Source organism: Peromyscus maniculatus, chromosome 6 (genome assembly GCF_049852395.1).
Source record: "Peromyscus maniculatus bairdii isolate BWxNUB_F1_BW_parent chromosome 6, HU_Pman_BW_mat_3.1, whole genome shotgun sequence".
Lineage (NCBI taxonomy): Eukaryota > Metazoa > Chordata > Mammalia > Rodentia > Cricetidae > Peromyscus > Peromyscus maniculatus.
Window position 1 is genome coordinate 124703231 of NC_134857.1, and position 24780 is coordinate 124728010.

Below are 24780 nucleotides of genomic sequence, written 5' to 3' on the forward strand. Positions count from 1 at the left end.
TCAGAAATATTCTTTTATTTATGTTGCTTTTCAAAATGTTGTCACAGCTCTTGATGAGGACCTTCTGTTCTTTAAGATACAAATAGTGGCACTTAAAATAATACAAACTAGTACAATAGAGCCCACCACAGACAGCACAATAGTGGAAATGCTAACTCCAGAATGTGGACTTCCACCAGGACTGCCAGGACTGTCAGGACCACCAGGACTGTCAGGATCAGGCTCTGCTTGAGGCGTGAATAATGCTACTTGTGCGATGTTGGACAGTTTCGATGTCAAATTGCTTTTGTCGACACTTTGAATGGCAATGAAGATGTGGGTTGCATTTTCTTCTGAGATGTTTTCTGGTTTAAAGGCAAAGGTTTCCTTGGAGTTGGCTTCATTTGGTAACAGGTTAGTTGTATTAACTTGATGAGCCCCATCAAAATTGTCTCTTAGGTCAATGACATTTTCACTTATTCTTATGATATACTGTTGAACTAAGAAAAATGTTATGTGTGGGTTAGTTGCTGCAACATACCGTATTAAATTTCTTTCTAGTTATCCTCAAAAATGTTTAACATGGAATGTATGCTCATAACAAAAGTTTTATTCATTTTTCAATAAAAACTGTGTTCTGACTTTTAAACACTGCTAAATGCTACCATCTTTGCATGCAAAGCAAGGCCTGTTTGATAAATTATAAAATATCAGATCATAACATTCCTACTGGGCTGAGTTCTCAGTTAAAAATCACCCTCTTCTGACTGAGCCATCACTATTGACTCACATTGGACATCTCTCATTTAAGTCAAACCCACACGATTCTTTGTTCTTACCTTTTCCCACATCTAAATCTTCTCCCGGTGCTGTCCATGTTAGACTGATGTCTTCCCCTTCAAGTGTGGCATGAAGGTCTGTGATTTGACTTGGTGGGTACTGGTCAGGCAATGGATAAGGTGGAATATTGGATACCACAAATGCATCTCCAGATGCTGTTCTTCGGAAATTCTCCAGGACTGGATGAGTAGCCTGGGTTGTTTCAGGTCTGGGTGGGTTCCCTTCAATTTCTCCTGCATTTAAAATTCTCTAGATTAAATTGGATGAAACTGTACTAGTGTATTTGGAACGCAGTCAATCAGTTCTCTGACCCTACTTGTTTTTTCCTTTCTTCTTTCTCTCTTCATTCAAACAGCTGCATTTTTATTATGTACTACAATCATAAGCATTCAATTAATGGGAAAATTCTTCCTCCACAATCCTTACCAGGCTGGTATCAAATCAAATTTAATAACAACTTCCTTTGAATTGAAAACTGCATTGAATGAGAATGTTATGTAATTTGTTATATGAATTAACAAAAGAAAACAAATCCAAAACCAAACAGTGGCATTAAGCTTAGACTGGCCTCAAATGCACTTACGTAGCCAAGGATGACCTTGAAATCGTGCCTCTGTCCCCTAAGTGCTGGGGTCACAGTCTTGTGTCACCATGCCTCTCATATATATATTAAGAAAGGTATTACTTTATTTCTCAAGTTATTTCCGATTAGAAATGTGTCTGGGGAAATCAATGCCAGTTTCATCCTTGACACTCAGACGACATTTTTCCCTCCATGCTGAAAGTGCTAAGGAATGAGACTCCTGACTTATTCCATTGCTTTAAAAAGACCCCTAAAGTCACAAGATAAGGGGCAAGGAGAGGAAAGCTTAAAAACTTCGAAACTCATGTAACCCAGAGGATAGATTCTCCCACTGGCTCCAACTTGTCCTCTTAGCATAGTAGGCTGTTTCCTGTGTCCTGTGCTGAAAGGTTAAAACATCATTGTTGGCTCTGTAAGGGTGTTCTACACTAACATAATACTAGCTGATAGGTTTTCAGTGTCTACTGGATGCCAGGCTTAGACTGGGTTAACTTAGAGACAATTTTATACAGACCTCATTCTAGAAATGGGGAAAGTTTTCTTTTGAATTGTAAAATGTTTGGAGCCTCCATTATATTAAATAATGACTATCATTCAATGAGTTCATGCCACTGTGAGCCACTCACCATTCACGACCCAGCCTGGTATGTAGGCGGCTCTACTGGATGGATGCTTTAAGCTTCTGGCAGAATTTGCTCCTCCGTCCACCCGTACTTTTAAGCTATATCTGCCATTTTCTGAATAAGCTGTGAAGTACCTAGAGTAGACACCATCATCCTTGAAAGTATCAGCCCCTTGTTAAAGACATAAAGAAATAAATTACAATCACTGTACAAAATGAGAACTTGGTGTGCTTTCTAACACATGCACTGGCTTCTATAGGCGTATTCTCAACCTATGCTTACCATTTCACATTTGAATGGAGTATATTTCCATCCTACTCTGAAAAAATAATACATTATTGAATCATATATCCGGACTCACTTTGGGGTGTATGCATCTGCACTCATGAAATACACTTACCCACATGATAATTGCATGATGTAATAAATACTTTAATGCCTTATCTTTCTGTGCCCTACCAACTTACACAGAGGTTATAAGACTCTGCTTATAATTTCTCTGCCAATTGATTGACTTTCAAGTTTGCTTAGTTAATCTTACTGTATTATCTTCTCTCTCTCTCTCTCTCTCTCTCTCTCTCTCTCTCTCTCTCTCTCTCTCTCTCTCTCTTTGGTTTTTCGAGACAGGGTTTCTCTATGTAGCTTTGCGTCTTTCCTGGAACTCGCTTTGGAGACCAGGCTGGCCTCGAACTCACAGAGATCCGCCTGCCTCTGCCTCCCGAGTGTATCTTCTTTTTATATGTGAGGTCCCCACTGTGGTAAATACATCTTTATGCAAGATTTAATTAACATCATAGATGACTAAATTTACTTATTTTGTTTCATGGTCAGCAACTTCTGTGTTTCTTTACTTTTTTAAAAAATAATTTTGTGTTCTCTCCATCAATTATTTCTCTAGTCCAACAGAAGAAAACCCATTTTACTACTGGAATAAATGCTTGTAGGATCTCAGGAATGCAGTATCATAAGTACACTCTTGAAATTACAAGTACTAGAGTCACCTGATAAGTTGCAAAATGTATTTCCCATTCTAACCAGAGCATGAGAAAGAAAGGTCCTTGCCTTAGCAGTATCTGTACTGGATACTGATCAGATCAGAAGTCTAGAGAGTTTTAGACATACAAATTTCCCAGACTATTCAGGGAAGTGCCTCTCCTAAAAATTTCTCATTTTATAAAGTCCTCCAGATGATTCCTTTGTACAAAAAAAAAAAAAAAATGTGACAGTGCCTGCTTCAGCTACTGGTAGTCAAAGTCTTTTTTTTTTCTTCCATTAAAGGCATTTCAAATTAGCTTATTTCCCAAAGAACTAAATGCATATCTGGTAAAATGAAAGCAAATGAAGCAAGAAGCATGAAGTGATATGCAGTGTAGATGGGTTTGTGGGACTTCAAAGAGACAAGAGGTTGTTGTGGAATTATTGTTGCAATCAAAGAAAACATGGAAGTCAACCCAAGAACAGTCAAATACAGCTGAAGACAAAATTGTAAAATGACATAAAATGATGTTGCAAAATGCACTGATAGACATCCTTACTAATTTAAGTGTGGACCAGACTTGTTATTTTATTCACTGATTTCAACACAAGGTTCCACTTACAGACCCCACTCATCCTACGGACCGGAGGACGGACAGCCGATACAGCTCCTCGCTCCCACCTCAGACCTGGCATCTGATGCTGCAGTGCTGGGCCTTCCTTTCTGTGGTGCCTCTCCTGGGTCCTGGCTCTCATGATTCTTCATTTTGTTTCAGCTATGGGGACTCACTCTTGATTCTCTCCCTTTCCCTGTCGGGATGCCAGCTTCCACTACTCCTCTCACCTGATTATTTGTGCATCGCCTCCTTTGACTGCGCTTTCTTGGTGGTGCTCCCCTAAGAAGCATGTACCTAGAATTCTTGTTTATATTCTCCGCTTTCTGAATGAGCCTCTCTTTGCTGGAGACAGGCATTGCCTGTCAAGATTATGAACATAATTTTGGCAGTAGATGGCATTTGTTGAATGCTTATCATGTGCCGGATGCTTGCTAAGCACTTCGTAGGACTTACCTGATTGAATTTCCTGCTGGTCTTGCTATTCCCTCAGAATCTGTCTTACTTCTTCAGGTTCCCGACTTGTTGTACCCACTACCCCAGGAACCCATGACACATTTTGAACTATAAAAATTTAGGCTTATTCCTAAGTGGCGTGGCTTACCTGCACCATTATCCAGCAGCTCCAGCTCATCTGTTTTCCCACTATTTGATTCTATGATAGCTGTTACGTGGGCTCCAATGATGGGTGTGTACCCTTGTAGGACTTCTGCATAAACAATCATGGGGCTGGGGAAACTGCTAGTGTCTCTGTTCACTTTAGCATTTACAATGATTGGTGGCACAGAAGAGTTTGCTGCCCGGGAGGTTACTGTAATTGTTAGTATTTCTTGGTTTGTTTTGGCTTCCAGGCTGTAAGTCCAAATGCCCACCTAAAATTTTCAATGGAAACATGCAGCAAGCAATTAGAGTCCAACTCCATCGTTTTTTTTTTTTTTTCCATTATGTGACTTAAAAATAGATCCTAAGCCGGGCGGTGGTGGCACACGCCTTTAATCCCAGCACTCGGGAGGCAGAGCCAGGTGGATCTCTGTGAGTTCGAGGCCAGCCTGGGCTACCAAGTGAGTTCCAGGAAAGGCGCAAAGCCACACAGAGAAACCCTGTCTCGAAAAAAACAAAAACAAAAACAACAACAACAACAAAAAAATAGATCCTAGAAGCTTTGTAGTTTAAAAAGGTCTTAATTAATTCTTCAGTGACTGAAGCTGAGACAGTTCAAGCGGGGAGCCCGGCTAATGTTGTGCTCATGGTGTCTACCTTTGTGATCTCTCAACTGGAAAATAATGTTCTGTTAAGTCTGCCTTGGCTTTGGCCTCATTCTTTGGCCTCAGTGTCATAGCCTCTGTGACTCTGGGAGGAACAATGAGAAAAGATGGCGCACTAAGTCACACAGACTCTCCACGTTCTTCCCTTAGTTTTCTCACACACCCCTTCTCTTTTCTCTCAATCCATAAATTCTTTTTACCTTTTTTTCTGGACATTATAGTTTTCAGTGTCACACAGGTAATGAAAGTTTACAGATTTTTTTCATTTTGAAGATGGTAAATATTGTTGTCACTCATATTCATGGTGGCTTTAGAGCCTCTCTGGAAAAACATTTGCTCAGTGAAAACTGAGAAGCAAGTGGCTTACCTGAGCTGTTCCTGGGATGCTGAGATAGGCCATTTTGGAAGCCACATCCACTGTGAAATTTGTGATTTGTGTTCCTTTGGGATCCCATAGAAAAATTCCAGGAGCTGCATTCATCCAGGTGACAAGAAAGAATGTGTCCTTTCCCACTGTGCTGTCAATCACTATGGTGTCATTCAGCCAGAGACCACTGTTCAACACGACTCCCTTACTTTCAAGCTGTTTAAGTGTAAAAATACAAACAAGAATAACAACAAAACTTAATGACTAAATAAGAAAATAGTTTTATTCTTTTGTCTTCTAGAGATAATTTTTTACATTTGATCTGGAAACATTCTTACATATGCTTCTCTCTCTCTCTCTCTCTCTCTCTCTCTCTCACTCTCTCGCTCTCTTGCTCTCTCTCTCTCTCATAAAGGGTTCTTATGTAGTCATGATTGGCCTGGTCTCCCTATGTACCAGAGTAGATTCAAACTCCTAGCAATTTCCCTGTCTCTTCCTACCAATGGATTTGCCACCTTTCTGAAGTCTTATTGCAATGTGACAGTTGCAAGGTTGGGAATCCAGGAGCTGAAGAAAGGGCAGTGTATAACAGGAGATTTAAAGTGGAAACATCAGTTGAAAAGTTGAGACTGTGACCTTGCTATACATTCTTAGTTTTCTAGGAAAATGCTCATGCTGACTTTTGCCATTAAAGGATACTAAAAACCACAGAGCATTAGTATGTGTGTATATGTATAGAGGATGTGTATATGTGGGATGCATCTGGCTGATGACCCAAAAGACAACACTTGGGGTAATTAGAATATCTTAATTGAGGCAGAGTAAAGAATTCCAAAGAAAAGAAAAGTCAGGTCAGTGTCTGGGACGTGACAGGACACTTGCCTAGCACATTGGCAGCTATAGATTCAGTCCCTAGGAAGATAGAAAAGACAGTTGAGACAAGCACTCTTGGATAGATCGCTAATGGGGAACCTGTAAGTGATGTTTTCACATGGGATTGAGAGTGAAGCATTGGAATGGAGTCTGTCCAAAAGAGGAAAAACTGGTTGTGAAGGATAGAATCCCGGGAAGAGAGAAAACAAAAACCAGGGCCTTCTCTGAGAGGAGCCGTTCATCCTTGTTGATAATTCTTAGTGGAGAAGAGCCAACATATTAATTTGTTTTTTAAAAGTCACAAAATTACATGTTTATCATGTAAACACAATGTTTTGAAACAGTGTAAATGGACTAATTTAAGCTAATTAGCATGACCATTTCCTCACTATACACTGAGAATACTTAAATTCACTTTCTAATCTATTGTACCAAATATTAGATACATGCTATTATTTATAGTATTTAGTATATAATACCTCTCCTGGACTTATCGATTATCTAACTGAAAGTTTGCATTTCCTAACATCTCTCTGACTCTCACATTTTACCAGTTGATGCTAATGATGGTTTTATTTTTTTCTATGAATTCAGCTATTTTGGATTTCAAGTGTATGTGAGGCCACACACCTCATCTTTCTGTGTCTTGTTTATTTTATCTAACATGAAGTCCTACGTTATCTAGCTTTACCCATGTGGGTGCTTCCTAGGGGTGCCATTTTAGGAAGAATAGAATGTATCTTTTCTACTCCATCCCAAACCTTCGACCCTGATAGGAGCAAGAAAACTCTTTAAAGCATCATTCCATTGTCTAATGTTTTACTTCCAGGTTAAGCTGGCAAGTCTTTAAATGGATTAGGAGTGAATTTGAATGTGAATGCCACCCACACAGTTTATCTCTTCATCAGCAAAGTCTTGGAAAAGAAGGTCATTTTGGTCCCATGATGGCATTAGGAGAAATAAATGTGGGGCGCAGTTTTTTCTTTGTATTCCAGGTGCCACTGCTAACCCCAAATTCCCATCAACTCAGATGATGGTACGATGCTTCTAACTGGTCATTATCTACCTCAATCATTTCCATCCATTATGCATAAGAATACAGCTTGACTTTGAAAATTTGTACTTTCTTTTTGTTTTTTCTCTTTTTAAGAACTTACCACAGATATTTCAAGTGAGAAAGACAGAATTTATTTCTATTCTTTCTAAACATTAAAAAAAAAAAAAAGCCAACACCGATGTTTCCTTTCTGCATGGTTTCAAGTATTCTGCCTTTATACCTTTTCTTGGTTATGGCAAAAGCAACCATAAGACCTCTAGGGATGGAACAATGCTGACCTGAAGTGACTTCTGGGTGACATCAGCATTTTCTGAAGCAAGAGCCCCAAAAGCATCAATGAGACCATTGTTCTGGGCTAGATCTGAAGCAAATAAATGCTTGCCTCCTAAAATGTGAATGAATAAGTTATATTGTTTTATAGAACAGGTATAATTATCACATTTTAATGATTAAGAAGGTAACAGTTAAAATAAAGCCAAAGTTTCCACAAAGATCAAATTAACAGAAAACTGTTAAGATCATCTCTGAAATGTTAATTGAATTTAATACATCCTAACTGTGAAGCAAAACCCACCTTATTACCTCAGTATAGAAACCTCTGTTGAATGAGGTGTGTCATTTTGTTATAGACTATGGAAGGTACTACAGCTCTGCATATTAAAACTCAAAGATTTTGTAAAGTTCTCTAGGGGAATTATTAACTCTTATTTACGTCATTTAGAATTTGTTTCAGAAGAAAATCGATTAGAAGCAGAGAATTGGAAAGATGAAAGAGTTGCTGTATTGAGATGTCTCGACAATAACTAGACTGTGGAGATCGAGTGATAAGCAATGGGGACAAGTTCACAAACATACCATTATCAGTTAGAATATTTGTGACAAAAATAAATTGTACAAATGGCCATAAAGGTGTTTGAAATGGTAGTAATTTGTCTAGCCAGCCACAAAAAAGCAAGTATAAATATTTGGTACCATGAAAGCCAAATCAATATAGCAACTGATACTTGTATTACTGGTTCTACATTCTCTACTATGTTTAAGGAGGTACTAGAAGTATGTAATCAGTTTTCATCACATCTGTATATTAAAATAACAGTTACCATAGTTAATGTTTATTGAGAAATTTTGTATTTTCTCATTGACTTTTGTTCCTGGAAAAAAAAACCCAGACTTTGTCCATGGCCCAGCTTGGAAGCCACTTAATTTCAAATATCTCCTTTCCTTTCCCCTCTATAACATTTTGGGAGCATGAAAGGCTTGTCTGTCTCAATTAAACTTTATTCTATACTCTTTCTTTTACGAAGGAATGTGATCCATGTGTTTGGATCGACAGTTTTATGTGTCTTTTCTAGCCAATTGGACAATGAGGTGATGAGGAAAGAGGTTGGGTCTGTTTGACTTTGCTCTCCAATCCCTGGCCTGACTTTTGCAGAACAGATCTTAGAAGAAGTTGAGCATCACTTTTACATTTATATACAGCAATCGGAAGTCGGTAATATGGACATCATGCTTCACCTGTTAGGATGCTCATGTTTTTTACAGCTATATCAGCAGATGGTCCCAAGGCGATGAAATGAACTACGGACCCGCTCTCTGTCACCTCATTAATACAGTCTTTTGCAGTACTGTCCTCTCCATCAGTCAACAGCACAATGTCAGTCCCATCTGTTTGGAAACCTCCATTTTTAAATACCTGCAAGCATAATTCAGAATACCATTACCATACTAGATCAGCTATCCTGATGGAAAAAAAAAGAAAGAAACTGTATGGAAAAAGTGTAGGATAGAAGAGATAATTTCTATTTTTAGAATCATAGAATTTACACTCAATAATCCTTGGAGAACATAAACATATTATTTTTCTGTCGCCTAAATGCAGGAGATATTTGTTCAAATGAAAGATAGATGGGATCCAGTATTAGGAAAAACTCACATGACTAAATGACAGTGGCATCTGACCCCAGAAAACCCAGGCAAATACATAGATACTCAAAATATGGGCTGCATTTTCTTCCCCTAGTATCCTCTGACAAGCCTACAGCATACCAAATCCATTGTACATACAACTGGGTGTGTTAAGCATCCACATCAGCATTAAAAGGTGATGGATTAGCCAGGTAATGGTGGTGCATGCCTTTAATCCCAGTGCTCAGGAGGCAGAGCCAGGCAGATCTCTGTGAGTGTGAGGCCAGTCTGGGCTACAAAGTGAGATCCAGGACAGGCACAAAAACTACACAGAGAAACCCTGTCTCCAAAAAACCAAAAAAAAAAAAAAAAAAAAAAAAAAAAAATAAATAAATAAATAAATAAATAAATAAATAAAAAATGATAATGGATTAGCCAGGAGGTGGTGGCGCAAGACTTGAATCCCAGCGTTTAGGAGGTGGAAGCAGGTGAATCTCTGAGTTTGAGGCCAGCCTGGTCTACAGAGTGAGTTCCAGGACAGCCAGGACTACAAAGAGAAACCCTGTTTCAAAAAAGGAAAAAACAACAACAACAACAACAACAACAACAACAAAACACAAATTGGTGATAGACTCCAAATTAGAAAATTCTTGAATGCTTAATAAACAGTATCAAATGTTCTAAGTATGTTAAAGTTAGAGATAATTATTTATTTATATTTACTTGAGACAGGATCTCATATTTCCCATGCTCTCCTCAGCATGGTCTAGCCAAAGATGATCTTGAAAGTCTGATCCTTGTGCCTCTATCTCCCAAGGGCTAAGACAACATATATCAAAGATTTTTTTCTGTATATTTTGTCCTGAGCCTTTTAAGATTAATTATGTAAAAATTAGGAGGCAAGTAAGAACAATAGCACCTCACAAGATAATGCCCTAAAAGCAAAACAAAGAACAAAATACATTTGCAGTAGATTTTCACCTCAAATGCAGCTCGGATTCCAGAGCAGATGGAAGTCCCTCCTTTGGCCACTGTAGGCAAGGCTTCCAGAAGCTGGCTTCTCTCGGCATCACTGTTTATTTGGATCAGCTGACTTTTAATATTGGCCTGCTGATTAAAGTGTACCATTCCTACCTGGGACCCATCTTCAATGATCTGCATTAGAAAATACTGTGCTGCTTGGTTCATTCGATTGAGGCGATCAGAAATCTGAGTAAAAAAGGATAAGAAAGAAAAAAAACCTTGATATTCAACTGGAAGATAAGAGCAGATATCATAAAAGGAGTGCATGAAGTTTATTGGCAAGAATTGTCTACAACTATTCATCTGTACTATCAAAGAAAGCAATTGTGATTTTTTTAAACTAGTAAGTATATAAAGTGTGGTCATATATAATATGGGACACACATGAAGGAGCGATTCCCAGTTGCTAAGTACCCAAGTTAGAGCTGGAGTTTGCATTGCAACCAAGGCAGAGATTCACACCGTAGTGGACAATTCACACACTAATCACTCCTGTTAAGGTACATTCATAACCTAGGGTTCAAAACCCAACCTGGTCTCCATACACAGTTGAACTGACCAACTCCTCAAAGGGGAAGCTTACTTGAGTTCCAGTTAATTCTGAGAAGGCCAGCCTACCCCACCCCCTCCTATGACCCTCTCCTCACTGCTTCTCCACCGGTGGACTAACTGCCCTGGCTTTCTGGTAACTCACCAGCAACCATGTCTCTCTTAACTAGACGAATGCCCAGGAGGTACACTTCATGCACTTATTTTCTCTAGGTCCTCCCTGCAACCCATACCCCAATTTATTTGCTTGTGAACTTCTTGAACCAAATCACAACAAAAACTCCTATGTATCGCCAGCTTTGCTTTGCCTGCTTCTCTGCTGTTGTCTTCTTTCTCCGCTGGTTTTTACTGCATTTGTTCTGTGTGGTGAGTGTGTGGGTGTTCAAGGATGCTTGTGCCCCAGCACACATGTCACGGCACACATATAGAAGTGAGAGGACAACTTGCCTTCCACCATTTGAATTCCAGAGTCTGAACTCAAGTCATTAGGCATTGCTGCAAGCGTCTTTACCCACTGATTTGTCTTCTGCCTTTATTATTATTATTTATTATCTCTGTCTGTCTGTCTGCCTTTCCTCTGTGTGTGTGCATGTGCGTGTGCATGTGTATGCCATGGTATCCATGTGGAGGTCAGAGACAACTTTGAGGAGTCAATTTTCTTCTGATAATTGGACTCATATAGTTAGGTTAGTGTGGCAAATGCCTTTGCCTGCTGAGCATCCCACCAGCCCTGCTTTGCCTTTAAATATGGACCTGCCAGTACGCTGCCTGGGGTAGGCTCCTCATCTCTGAACCAGCAATCTCTTCTCTCCTCAGTGACATTTCTTGGCCCACTTGTGTGTAGTGTTCTTCTGTCTTCCAGAAACTCTTGTGCTATGGCGGTTCACTTCACCAATCTCTGTTATTCTGTCAATAACCACCTCCCCTCATTGCTGAAGCTTTAATTTCTGTGGCAGCACGTCTGTTCCACTGCCACTGTGCAGACATTCTGAAAGCTTATTATCACATTACACCTGCTTATTTGTGGTTTATATCCATTTCAGCAGCTATCTGTTGGTCACACATATGTTATGAACTCTGGATTGGATGAGGTTCAGGATCCTAGAGGAACTCTTCATCTGATCGGGAGAGGCACAGGCAGTATCAATAAAATATACAGAAGCAGGGATATACAAAAGGCAGTGTTTGGAACTGGCCAAGGGTTAGCACCTGCACAGCACTCACAAGCCCAGCCCTTCTCCTGGCAGAAATGAGTATCTCTCCTAAGTTCTGGAGGACAGGACTGACTTGTAGGTAGGTAATAGTGAGAGGGAGAGACAGCATTGATGGACTATAAAAAAATTTGCTTTTTTTGGTTTGTTTTATGAGACAGGCTGTCACTATGCCACCAAACCGGCTTTGAACTCGCCTAGTCTCCCAAATGCCATTTTGACAGGAACATACTTCCACAGTTCAGCCTAAGGGAACCATGAACTTCTCAAGCACATGTACCTCTGCTCTCAAAGTCTAGCACAATGCCTGCGGTTCACTGGATGATAACAGAATGAAGGCATGACTACATACAGCCATTTGTTCTTCACAGAGATGCTTTTCTTTTTATGTCTGAGGAGATCACTTGAACAGTTGAGAAAGAAAATGATACCATGTTAGGCATTCTGCCAATCAATCCTGTTGCTTGAGCTAAAATGGAGTTTAAGCATACACTAATATAACCCTTCTCATTTTTTGCTTTGTGGAGGATCCATGGTTGAAAACAATTTCATTTCAGTATCTTGTTCTCACTAAAGGGTATCAGAGTGCTTCTCATTCAGCCATACATTTTCTGGAACAAAATGGATACCCTTAGGTTAGCTATTCTTAGATATCTTTCTCTAAGTATATATTTTTTTCCAATATATTTCAGGTCATGATCTCAGGAAGTAATAGTACTTTATGACATCATACAATTTTTAAAAATCCACATAACAAGTAGTGTTTAGGGGGTTTATTTTTTGCCGTTCGGTTATCTCTATTCCTACATTCAAAAAAATGAGCCATGAACTTACAGCCATACTCCCAGACACATCAAGAACTAGGCATGTGATCCTTTCACTGATTCTCAGCAATGAGAAGGTGGGTGGAGAGGGTAGAGTCTCCATGGGCAAGCTGTTAATAAAATCCTCAGAACTGCTAATTACGTCCCACGTGCTTCTATAACTGCACTTCAGATTATGTAGAGTTGGGGCCTCTCGATTGTGGTTTTCTTCTTTACAGAATTCAGTCACCTAAAAGTATAGTAAAATGTAGAAAATTACTATCCCATGTATTAAAAAATGAGCTGAAAAACAAAGTGAAAGTATATTCAGTGCTAGGATATAAAAGTAATTACGCTAGTCTAGCAAAGTGGCAGTATTCATTTCTTTGCTAAGCTCCATAACCTCACTAGCCATGGAAGCTGGCTATGTCAAAAGTGCCAGGCATGACTCAAACCCAATTAGACAGCTGTTGCTTGCCACCAACATGTGAGTACCATTATTGCACCTTTATGCATTTCTTGCCATGCTGGTCTATGTCAGGGTTCACAGGTGTTGCAGCTGGAGAATTGTTTCCTTCCCTTGGCAGCTTGCATAGTATTTTCTGCAACCATGGAAGCTAGACTACAGGAGGGAGGCTCTTAGGTCAGATCCAGCTGGGCCATCTGATTCCTGTACCCTAAATGTGTGGTGTATTCAGCAATAGAGGCTAATTCTCAAGCCATGAAACAAAATCAAGGGCTATATCAATAATATATTGATTGGACTACCCTGACCAACCATTTTAAAGGAGGTTTATTCCATATGGTACTAGAATTTTCGTTATTCTGTGGTTCTTGTGTGGGGGCACTGCTAACCCAAGTGTCTTAACTTCTCTCTCTCTCTCTCTCTCTCTCTCTCTCTCTTTCTCTCTCTTTCTTTGTGTGTGTGTGTGTTGTGTGTGTGTGCATGTGTGTTGTGTGTGCATGTGTGTTGTGTGCATAGAATCCTATGTAAATAAAAATATAAAATAATATGATTTCTTGAGGCTCACTTAAAGAACTATGATGTTACTTGTCTCTTGTCCCTCATCCTTACATACACAGATAAGTGTAGCTGCCACTCCTCAGCAAAGAAGCCTCTTTTTACAGAAAATGGAGTCCATTACAGAAAACCACAACTGGACACAATGCAGAGGTCAACAGATCATGTGGAGCTTAGCTCCAATGGATACATCTACATTACAGTTCTTATATCTATTGTAGAATATTTAACTATGTAAAATTGTGTTACATTTGTTTATGCTGGGGAATATTACTTTAACTGTGTAGAGATGTGTTACATTTGTTTATGATGCATTTGTTTAATTCTGTAAAGATGTGTTGCATTTGTTTCACTTTGCCTGCCTAAGGCACCTGATTGGTCTAATAAAGAGCTGAACAACCAATAGCTAGGCAGAGAGAAGGATGGGGGGTGGTTTCAGATAGAGACAATAAATAGGAGGAGAAATCTAGGCTCAAGAAGAATGAGAGAGAAGAAGGAGAAGAGAACAAGGGAGAGGGACAGAAGCCAGGCAGTTGCCAGCCAGACATGGAGACAGCAGGAAAGTAAAATATACAAAAAGAAAGATTAAGAAGTCCCAAGACAAAATGTAGATAAAGAGAAACAAGTTAAGTTATAAGAGCTAGCAAGAAATGAGTCTAAGCTAAGGCTGAGCATTCATAACTAATAATAAGTCTCCATGTCATGATTTGGGAGCTGGTTTGTGGTCCAAAAGAAAAAGCTTTCTATGATCTATGATGCAGGAAACATCACGAAAAGGGGGTGGGAATATTGTAAGAGCAAGAATACCAGGAAGTCTGCTGTGAAACAGTCTGCTAGAGATGGCTGCATAAATAAGTCCTAAACAATGGCCACTTCAATGGACATATTAATGTGGAAGAGGCAGACTTTCAAGGGGTCCTACCCCTAGTCAAAGAACTACTGATGGTTGTTGGGAGAAGGAGAATTCGTTTCTCCCTAGGATGAGCCCCTGTATCAGTTGTCCAATGCAGAATGGTCTTCCTTGAATGATATCATCAACAAAAACAGACTCAGCAGGTTGTATTTAAATATATTTGTGCACAAACACACATACATATACACATAATTATGTATGTATCAACAGTAATCAAAGACAAAGAGGCGGCTGACTAACTTGGGAATGGTTTGAAGGAGTTTTTTAGCTGGGAGGTTCAATTTCAATGGAAAACATTTAAACCAAATGTGGCACACATCTTTAATCCCAACACTTGGGAGACAGAGCCAGGCTGATCTCTGTGAGTTCAAGGCCAGCCTGGTCTACAGAGCGAGTTTCAGGACAGGCTCCAAAGCTACACAGAGAAACCCTGTCTCAAAAAAAAAAAAAAAAAAAAGAAAAAAGAAAAGAAAGAAAGAAAATGAAAAAAAAAATGAAAGGAAGAGCAAAATGTGTTTAACAAATATGCTTTGTTCAAGTGAAATATAATTAACACTAAAGTAGATTTAATATTATAATAGTTAACAATAATTATCTAGTTATTAATACACAGTAATGTGAATAAGATATAATAATAGATGAGTACTTAACTTACTGTGTGTCAGCCAATTTTCAATGAACTCTACATTAACAGATTTAATCCTCATGTCATATTTAAGCTTAACTGGACCTCAGGTGAGTGTTTGCCTAGCAATGTATAATGCCTTACTTTCATCTACATCATCAGAACTTTAAAATTAGTGAAATTAGACAAGCAACTGGCATACTTACAGAGTCGATACTTTGCATGTACATTATGGATGCCTTTTCTGATTGGACTTTGTCAGGGAAGAATTGACAACTTTTTTCATATAATTTTGTGGTGGAATTAGTTCTGCAACTTCTGCTTGTACAGCTGTCTCCTTGGCATCTGTAGACTCTATTCACACCTGTGATACCTGCGGAACACCTGAAAATATGGAAGTGAATCTTAGAGACAGCAGGCATTTATTTGAAAAGTGTTTATGGCACAGTATTTCTTGTGTCTACGCCATGACCTTTCCACGCTGATGGCAAAGGCTAAGCGGGCAATCAGAGTAATCATCTGCTTTTCAAAAAATTGTAATGAAAAAACCTAAAGGGAGGGCTCCAGATATACACAATGGGGTTCTCAGCTGGAATTAAAGCTGTGGGTCTTTTCTTTAGACATCCCCTGCTGGCCTTGTAACTGCTCTCAGGAACCTGGATGAGAGAGCTTGTGAACCATTTATTCCAGATAGCTTGGTGTTCAGTGTAGTCGTCTTCTTCTTCTCCTCCTCCTCCTCCTCCTCCTCCTTCTTCTTCTTCTTTTTTAGAGAAGATATCCTCTAAAGAGCAGCGCATCACAAAACTACATGTTCTGTGATTATTCATGAAATATCTTTTTATCCAGAGGAAAATGTTGCTGGAATCAGAGTGAGGTACTGCCGAGAAAGGCAACGGAATAAAGAATGATGGGTTTGTGTGTTATTGCATGGGATGGGCATAGGCAGCTGTGGTGATAATCTAATTGTACTGAATTATTATTTTGATTGTATGTTAATAAATAAAGTTGTCTGGGAGTCAGAGCTATTAGAGCCATAGCAAGAGTGTGGCGGTGGTGGCACACGCCTTTAATCCCATAGATATCTGTGTGTTCAGGGTCAGAGCTATTAGAGCCATAGCAAGAGTGTGGCGGTGGTGGCACACACCTTTAATCCCATAAGATCTCTGTGTGTTCAGGGATACAGCCAGCATTGGAGACATATGCCTTTAAGACCTAGGGGGCTGTACATTCAGACAGTGACGAGGCAGTCATGTGTTTGGGTTTACAACCAATGAGAAGGCAGAACAACATACTTTAAAAAAACGAACCGACAGGAAGTAGGTCTTTTTTCGCGAAGCTGGGACAGCAGGAGGAAGGGTGAGATTTTAGCTCTGAGCTCTGACTTCTCGGCTTTCTCTTTTACATTGTTTCTGTGTTTCTTATTTAATAAGACGGTTGGTTACATCTACAGGCAGCGATCATAACAGATACACCAGGCTTTAACTGCAACTCATCTCATTGGCTTGCAGTTCAAATTCAGCAGGTGGATTGTAGATTTGATCTAGTCATTTAGGGAAGCTCATAAAAACAACCATGATACTATTGTTCCCAAACTGAGGAACATAATGATACCATCTATATGACCAGTTGTAATGATATTCTGTGGCAGAAACGACATTTAGCAGCAGCATGACAGAAACAGAATGCACACAATCCCTTTTAAGACTTGGCAACAAGGCTCGTGCGGCAGTTAGTTCTGTGCAGCCGTTCACTCCACCCTGTGGCAAGTGCCCCAAACCAGGAGGATCTGAACACTGATGAGGCTGCTAACACCAAGTTTTAAATTAATTTCTCCCAACTGTTCTGGTCTCTTAATTTCAGAATCGAGATAGTGGTCTGTTATTGTCTATGATGCTACACTGATATTTTAAAATGATCTTTATAAATCTCCAAGAAGTTCTGAATTGACTCCTCGCAGTTGCTTGAGTTCTTACCCGGCTAACGTTTAACAGTACTTAGCCACTTCCACCCATTATGCAATGTGAATGAGTTTGATGTCTCAGCATATTCCTGGTCTAAGTGAGTTCAGGCCTCTATGGGAGAGATATGTCAATAAAATATGTCAAATAGCCAAACAAATGCTTGACATTGAAACTATGTATATTTTAGAGACAGTCATCGTCTTCAAGGATAATGGTCTAAAATAAGCATAAAACAGGCCTGTGATATTGCATTTGTTATTTGCTTTGGGAGAAAAATGAATGCTTGTCATTGGAAAGTAATATAGGGCAGTTAAAAGCCTATTTTTAAGGTCATTTCAGGATACTTAGGAGTCATGCCTTGTTGCTTCAATTTTCTTTGATGATGCCTTGTAGAATGGCTGGTCTTCACTGTACTCATCAAATACTCCCCAGCGAAGATGGGCCCATTCATGGACAAACACTTTTCCTATAAGAAATTTTTCAAATACATGATCATAATTCAAGTGGAGAATTTATTTATTTATTTATTTATTTATTTATTTTGGTTTTTCGAGACAGGGTTTCTCTGTGTGTAGCTTTGTGCCTTTCCTGGAACTCATTTGGTAGCCCAGGCTGACCTCAAACTCACAGAGATCCGCCTAGCTCTGCCTCCCAAGTGCTGGGATTAAAGGCGCCACCACTGCCCAGCTCAAGTGGAGAATTTTATATCTCAAAAATTTCTGGGCCAGTGAGATGGCTCAGTGGGTAAAGGTGCTTGCCACCAAGCCTGAAGACCTGAGTTCAATCCTTGGACCCCATGTGTTAAGGGGAGAGACCTTACAAGTTGTCCTCTGATCCCCCTCCCCAAATGTGCACACCCCCCACACACCCACACACACACCACAGAGATTACATTTAGGTTTAGATTTTCTGTAACTCTTAAAGTTTATATTTTGTTTATAAAAGGCTTTTGTATTAGATGATATTACATTTCTGTATAGGATATTAATTTTTAATTCCATAGCATGTTAAATCAATGGAACATTTATGGAATGTGTGCTACAGTCACATTAACTAGGATTTGGTTTTCAGTTCTTGGGGAGCCAAAGGTCTCACATATTATAATGGTTTATGGCTTTCTAAATACCAAACCTGTCAACAGCCTAGTCATATATGCAGTAACTGCTGTGTAGATATTTTGAGGGTGCAATGTTGGGAATAACAGCCTGAAGGGGATGATAATGAAAAAAGATTGACATATGTTATTATAGACTATATAGAAAAGAAAAGCCTTCATACTGGCTACTGCGTCAAGAATTTGGCAAATTTTGAGACTATTTAAACTACCTGGAATAAGCACAGAGAAAGAAAACCACTTGTTTAATGCCACACAGGTAATAAATAAAGAAATCTGGATTCCGATCTAAGAACTTCTGTTCCAACGTCTGTTTAGTTCATCTGAGTATAGAGTTGCTTGCTGCAAGCATGTAATGTTTTAACCAAACTCCTCACCTGAAGGTCCATATTCATTTTCTTTTTTCCCCAGTATGAAGTCAGGAGTCAAGTGGATATATTCTGCTTTCTCTTCACACTCTGTGAACTGTCGGGTATATGGCTCATCTCTGCCTGGGAGGGCAGGAGGTGCAACTTTAACATCTGCCTGAGAATGTTAAAAAGATCATTAAACTTGAAGAATCGAAGAAACATGTTAGAAAGACTCTGAATCAATCAATTTGCAGCAAAACTTGCAAGCACCAGAAAACATTCTGTTTTTTATTTTTGTTTTGTTTAGTTTGTACGAGAAAAGGTTGACACTTACATGTTTGTAGCTCTCCTGCTTTGGCCTCCTGTACTGAGGTCCCCCTTTCCAGCTCTCAGGAATTAATATAGATATATTTTTGAAAAAAAATCTTTTTTCTGTAGCTTCAAACAGGTATGTAGATGCTGTAGTCACCATTTCCTGTTGTCAGCGGGAAGAAGAATAGGTAGAAATGGCCAAGCAAGAATGGTGCCATGCCGCAAGCATTCATCTCAGGCATTCTCCCTCAAGTAGTTACTACCAAAGGAGCCATTCATCAAGACCATTCATCAGTGGTCTCTGCCCACACTTCTAATCTGCCAATTCAAAATTGGCTTCACCCTGCACTTGGAAAGGCTTCCAAATCCTCTGTCCTCTTATCTCAAAAGATAGCTAGCTGCTTGTACCTGGTGATTATAGTAATTGATTCATAAGAACATATACTTTTGAGTCATTTATTTGTTTCTATTATTTGTATTACCACTTTCTGGTTGACTTATAGAATGCTCTGAAGCCCAGTTACCCTACTTTATTTAATGGACCCTACTTTATTTATTTAATGGACATAAATCTGGAATGAACTAAGAGGTATTCTAAGACTTCTTGATGTCATTCCTGATTTCAAGAAACTTGAGTCAAAAACAGCTTTAGTGAATGCAAGCTAAGGAGAATAGCCCAGAGGAGTCACTATCAGGATGGGGCTTTCTTTCTTCACTCCTAAAAGAAGTAGGAAGAGTGGACACGTGGTGGTGGGTAGAGTGGAAAATTCTATAGCACAGAATTGTTGCTCTGCTCCCAACGTGAAAATACCCAATTATCTCCAGGATCTTGAATTCAAAGTTATTGTAATTTGTAAGAGAATTTCTCTTTCCAGAGTTCCTGTCTAAGAAAGGTAAACAATGGGTGAAAAGCACTTAAGACTAGTTCCTTATAATCAGGGCTCTCAGAGGTAAGTAAAATATAAATAAATATAAAATAAAGGAAAATAACTAAAAGTAATAATATCTTCTCTCAGGAGTCATCTCAGTTTCCACTGCTGTATCTCTCAGGACAGATCCGTTTGAAGCCCACATCAGAACTGCTCCTTAAGGCCTCCATCTTTCCCCCTGATCCACTGTAGGAGTCCAGTGTTCTGACTCATATGTGTTGCAAGAGTCAGCAAATTGATTAGTGAGAAGTCATGAGATGAGTCAGAAGGCCAGAGTCCAGAGAAATGAAAGTCCAGTGCAAGAAGGCTTTTAAGAACTCTAAAGCAATTTGGAAGTTGTTGAGCACACACAGAATGAAGATAAAAGAATTCTCTCTTTCCCTGTACATACCCTCCCATTTTTAAAGAGAGCTATTTAGTCCGTCATGTTCTGCTGGAAAAGAGGGCTCTGTGTACATATGAGATAACAGTGTTCTGATGGTTCAAATTGAGTTATGAATTGAACCAATAGGCTTGCTGTGTACAACTGTACAGGTTGTGTATTAGCTAACTCTAAAGACTGCATTTCCTTTAGTCTCCATGGTCCGCCTGCTATCTAGCTTAGATAGCAATGTGTTCTTAGGTCATGAAGAGATGTCAGAGACTCTGTAGACAAAACCAGATTTAACAATACCTACTCACAAATCCAGCCCTACAGAGAGTACTAGAAAGAAAACTCCAACCCAAGGAAACTAGCTGCACCCACAAAAACACAGGCAATAGATAATCTCATGCCTGCAAATCCCAAAAAAAGGAAACATATACACACTACTACCACCACCAGCAAAACCAAAAATAACAGGAATTAACAATCACTGGTCATTAATATCTCTTAGTATCAATAGACTCAATTCACCTATAAAATGACACAGGCTAACACTAGTGGAAGCCCATGAAATGTGGACTGGTGGCTATGGAGCCCCCATGGGACTGGACTAGGCCCTCTGGATACAGAAGATAGTTGTTTGGCTCAAACTATTTGGGGGCACCAAGGCAGGGGGATCAGGATCTGTCCTTGGTCTATGGGCAGGCTCTGGAACCTGATGCCTGTGGTATGACACCTTGCACAGTCTTGGTGCAGTGGGAAGGGGCTTGGACCTGCCTAGGCTCAGTGTGCTGGGCTCTGCTGACTCCCCATGGGAGACCTTGATTTGGGGAATGTGGGGTTGCAGGGTGGCTTGGGAAATAGGGCTGGGAGTGGGAGGAGGGAGGAGGGGGGTTGTAGATAGTATGTGAAGTAAGTAGAAAATTTCTTAATAAAGAAAAAAAATGACACAGGCTAACAGAATGGATATGAAAACAACCTTCTGCTGCATATAAGAAACACATCTCAACCTCAAAGACAGACATTACCTCAGAGCTAAGGATTGGGAAAAGATTTTCCAGTCAAATGGACCTCAGAAACAAGCTGATATAGCTATTCTAATATCTGATTTTTATCTAAGCACACATTTTACATTTCAAGCTGGATTCAGATCCCTGTCTCTTCATCCTGGATGTCTAAAAAGCACCTCAATCTGAAACTACACTAAGCTAATTCCTCCCCACTACCCCAGACTAGTCCATCTCTTTACTTAGAGTTTTCCTTCCCAGCTGATAAAAATTCTACCCAAGTATTTAAGCCAAAGTTGTGAAGCTTTTTTTTTGCCTTTTAACATGTTCTCTCTACCTTTCCCTTTCCCACACATGACTAAGTCAACAAAAAAATTGTCTTTGATACTTTCAAAATACATTCAGAATCATACACTTTAATCATTACTGCTACCTCATTGTTCTAATCAACATCCCTATTCACCAGCTACAGTCTGGGTTGTTCTGTACCCCTACACTACAACATTTATATGGTGCATGAGATAAGTGCAAGCCTTCTATAGTTCAGGTCCCAGAATAGGCAGCAAAGTGTACATAACCTCTGCTAAGATCTCTTTTGTGGAGTCTCACATCACTCAGAGAAAAAGTGAAAATGTCTTTTATGGTGTTCTGGGCTCTGCCTCTGCATGTGGCCTTATCCCAGCTTCGTTTAAGACTCTCTCCCTTCTGCTTATTCACTGTTGTTTCTTTGACCACATAAGATGCTATCACCCCTATGAAGCTCTCATCTTTTCTCTTACTTATCTTGGGGTCTGCTCAGATGTCACACCATGAGGGAAGGCTTCTCTGGGTATCCTGTAGGAAACAGTTACTTATACTCTTGTTTATTGCAGCCACACTCTGCTCAGTCACCCTTTCCTGACTCTGCATACTCCACAGCAACCTACTAGCATCACGTCTGCTATTCCACTCATCTTGATATTAGTGATGACTCTAAAAAAGAATACAAACCCTTATAGTTCTTTTTTATTTTAATTTACTAGTCCTTCCTCAAAGATATAATAAACATATGTGTGCACACACACAATAAAGAAATAGATTACAAAATCAGAATGAATCCAACTTCTGAATTATGCATAAGGAAACAAGATCAGAAAGGCCTCTGCTTGGTCTTAGATCTTATGACTAGAAGGTAGAATCCCTTCCAGAACCTCTAGAACCTTCATCTAGACCATTGCCTGGTCTTGGATCTCATGACTAGAAGGTAGAATCCCTTCTAGAACCTCTATCTAAAGCATTTTAGAGACTTCCTCTCACTCTATGCATTCCAAAACTGTCTACATGGTTTTTAAAACTTCCCAAAGCATTCAGAGATTTCTATAGTAACTCTTACAATTGCTATTAACCTTTTTATTCTTCATATCTCAAGCAGAAGAAAGCCCATTTTTTTTCTTACCTTTATTCGTTCGATTATTGTTTCATCTTCTGGCACAGCAGGATCAATAGCAATGATAACGTCTTCATAGCCATTCTCACTCAGCCTCACCAGGGAAGTGTCCGACTCCTGAAGCAGGTACAGGAGTAGGAGGAAAGCAAAACCCCTGGGGAGTCCCATCACTTCCTCCTGGTTGCTCACAGGCTTTTCTTTCTCTGTGTCTATTTCCAGGTCTATATATACTTCCCCAAATCACCTGCTGGCTGATTTAGAATTGCTGACTGTGTAAAGGTCAATGTTCAAATATGGGAAAATATCTGGCCAGATTATACAGCAGCTTTATAGTTTGGTAATGGTTAAAGTGATCAGAAGTATTATAAAACACAACACATTTTCTTCCTGAGACTTAATATATTGCTTCCCAATTTTATTTAATTTTCTAAATGTACACATAGACTTTGTACTTTCTATAGAATGGGGTCTGGAAATAAAACCATAATAAAATGGATAATAGTGCTAAAGCTCTCCCTCCGTATTAAAGGGCAATTTAATTATTATCTAGATTGTCATCTAAGAAATAATGGTATAAATAGAAAGTTAGGGAGGATGTGATGAACTTGAAACTCAAAGACTGTAAAAGGTTTGATAAATTTAAGAAAATTTGATAAAGTCAAGTTATTAGAATAAGCAAAGAAATAACATTCCTAGTAACAAAGGAATAGAATTTGTTTTTTTTTTTTTTATATCATACTTTGCCAGTCACTGTTGAGGGAGAGTAAACCATAGAAACTTTTAATTAACAAAGTTAGTTCTTTGGAAGTTTCATAATGTACATAATACATTTTTTACTCTCACCACATCTTCTTTTATCTCTCATCCACTCCTGTCAGCCCCACCTCACCCCTCCCTACAAGTCCCTTTGCCACATGCTTATCTTTTCGTTGCTTTAAGACCTGCTCAGTTTAACCGGGGCTATCTATGTGACCATGGCTTTGGAACTGTCCATTGGAGGTTGGTGGGCTCATCAGTGGTACACAACTGAAGACAGTGACTGCCAAGGACAATTTCAAGAGCCGTGCCATATTGCCTGCCTGAGCTAAGTTTCTGTTGTCCAGGATTGAGCCACTAACCAGGAACTTTTGACATGCTGGGACAAGTCCTGAATTATTAGAAAATAGCTTAACATTTCCTTACTAATGCTACAGTGACCATTAGTAACAATGTTTTGTGGTTAGGTTGCTTGGCAACTCAACAGTCCCCTGATCTTTTCCCAAAGAAAGTTTTCTGGTCTGCTTCTATAAAACCCACCTGAGAAAAATAAAATTTTGCAGCTTGATCAGTATACTGTCTTGCTGTCAATTCTTTGTGTCTCTTGTTCCTTTCATTCACCATTCCCCCTTTTAGGGTCTCTGCTGAAGATCCCGCTGGCCAGGACAAATGACTGCTTCTCGCTGAGAATTCAGCAATAGCCAGTAGCTAGGCTGGGAAGCATTGGGCCCCTTGAACCTCTCCCTGATCCCTGATTGACTGTTAACAGGCTTAGTCTTGTGTGGCCCTGTGCAGATAGCCACATCTGCTGGTAGAGCATAATTGCCATGACTGTGCCATGCTCTGAAGCCATTATTTCTTAACCATTTTACCTCTCTATCAGCGCTTTTATTCCTTCTGCCCCCTCTTTAATGTTCTCTGGCTCTTTGAGGGGGCAATATAAACATCTTATTTAGGTCTGAGCCATCAACCATCGTGTATTCTCAGCACCTTAAGTAGCCATGAGTCTCTGCATTCTCTCCATTTGCTGTAAAGGGAGGCTTCGATGCATATGGCTGAGGGTATTATTTGTCCATGGGTATGCATAGATATTTAAAAGGCAGCTTCATACTGTGCCAATTTCACTAAACAACGTATCTTTACTTTGTTAATAATTCTCCATTCTGTTCACTTTGTATCTCAGACATTTTATTGAATCAATACTATTTTTCTTTGAAGAACCAACCATAAAGGAAGTGGAATTTTACTTTCCCATGTCTAATTTATCATGAAAAAGTTCCTTATATCTTCCTTCTAGAAAAAAATATGCCAGGAGCATACTGTAAAGGCTGGAAG

At 39.4% G+C, this 24780-nt stretch overlaps 1 protein-coding gene across 1 annotated transcript; it reads right to left on the reverse strand.

Annotated features, from left to right (window-relative positions):
- LOC102920127 (calcium-activated chloride channel regulator 4A) lies at positions 1-22975 on the reverse strand. The gene is made up of 14 exons (XM_006984747.4): positions 22699-22975; positions 18986-19126; positions 18679-18826; positions 17545-17653; positions 15433-15610; positions 12699-12917; positions 10063-10290; positions 8692-8869; positions 7455-7561; positions 5247-5462; positions 4219-4486; positions 2029-2196; positions 819-1052; positions 1-479 (listed from the first exon to the last, which is right to left on the reverse strand). The coding sequence occupies exons 1-14, from the start codon at positions 22855-22857 to the stop codon at positions 31-33; spliced, it is 2802 nt and encodes a 933-aa protein (XP_006984809.1). The 5' UTR covers positions 22858-22975; the 3' UTR covers positions 1-30.
- Positions 22976-24780: the final 1805 nt, after the last annotated feature.

Coding starts and splice junctions, on each gene's coding strand:
- LOC102920127 (XM_006984747.4), bottom strand. CDS start 22,857: ATGGGACTCCCCAGGGGTTTTGCTTTCCTCCTACTCCTGTACCTGCTT. Junction 15,611..17,544: donor AAGAAAATTGAAGCAACAAG/GCATGACTCCTA, acceptor CCATATTTTCAG/GTGTTCCGCAGGTATCACAG. Junction 1,053..2,028: donor ACCAGGCTGGGTCGTGAATG/GTGAGTGGCTCA, acceptor TTTTAAATGCAG/GAGAAATTGAAGGGAACCCA.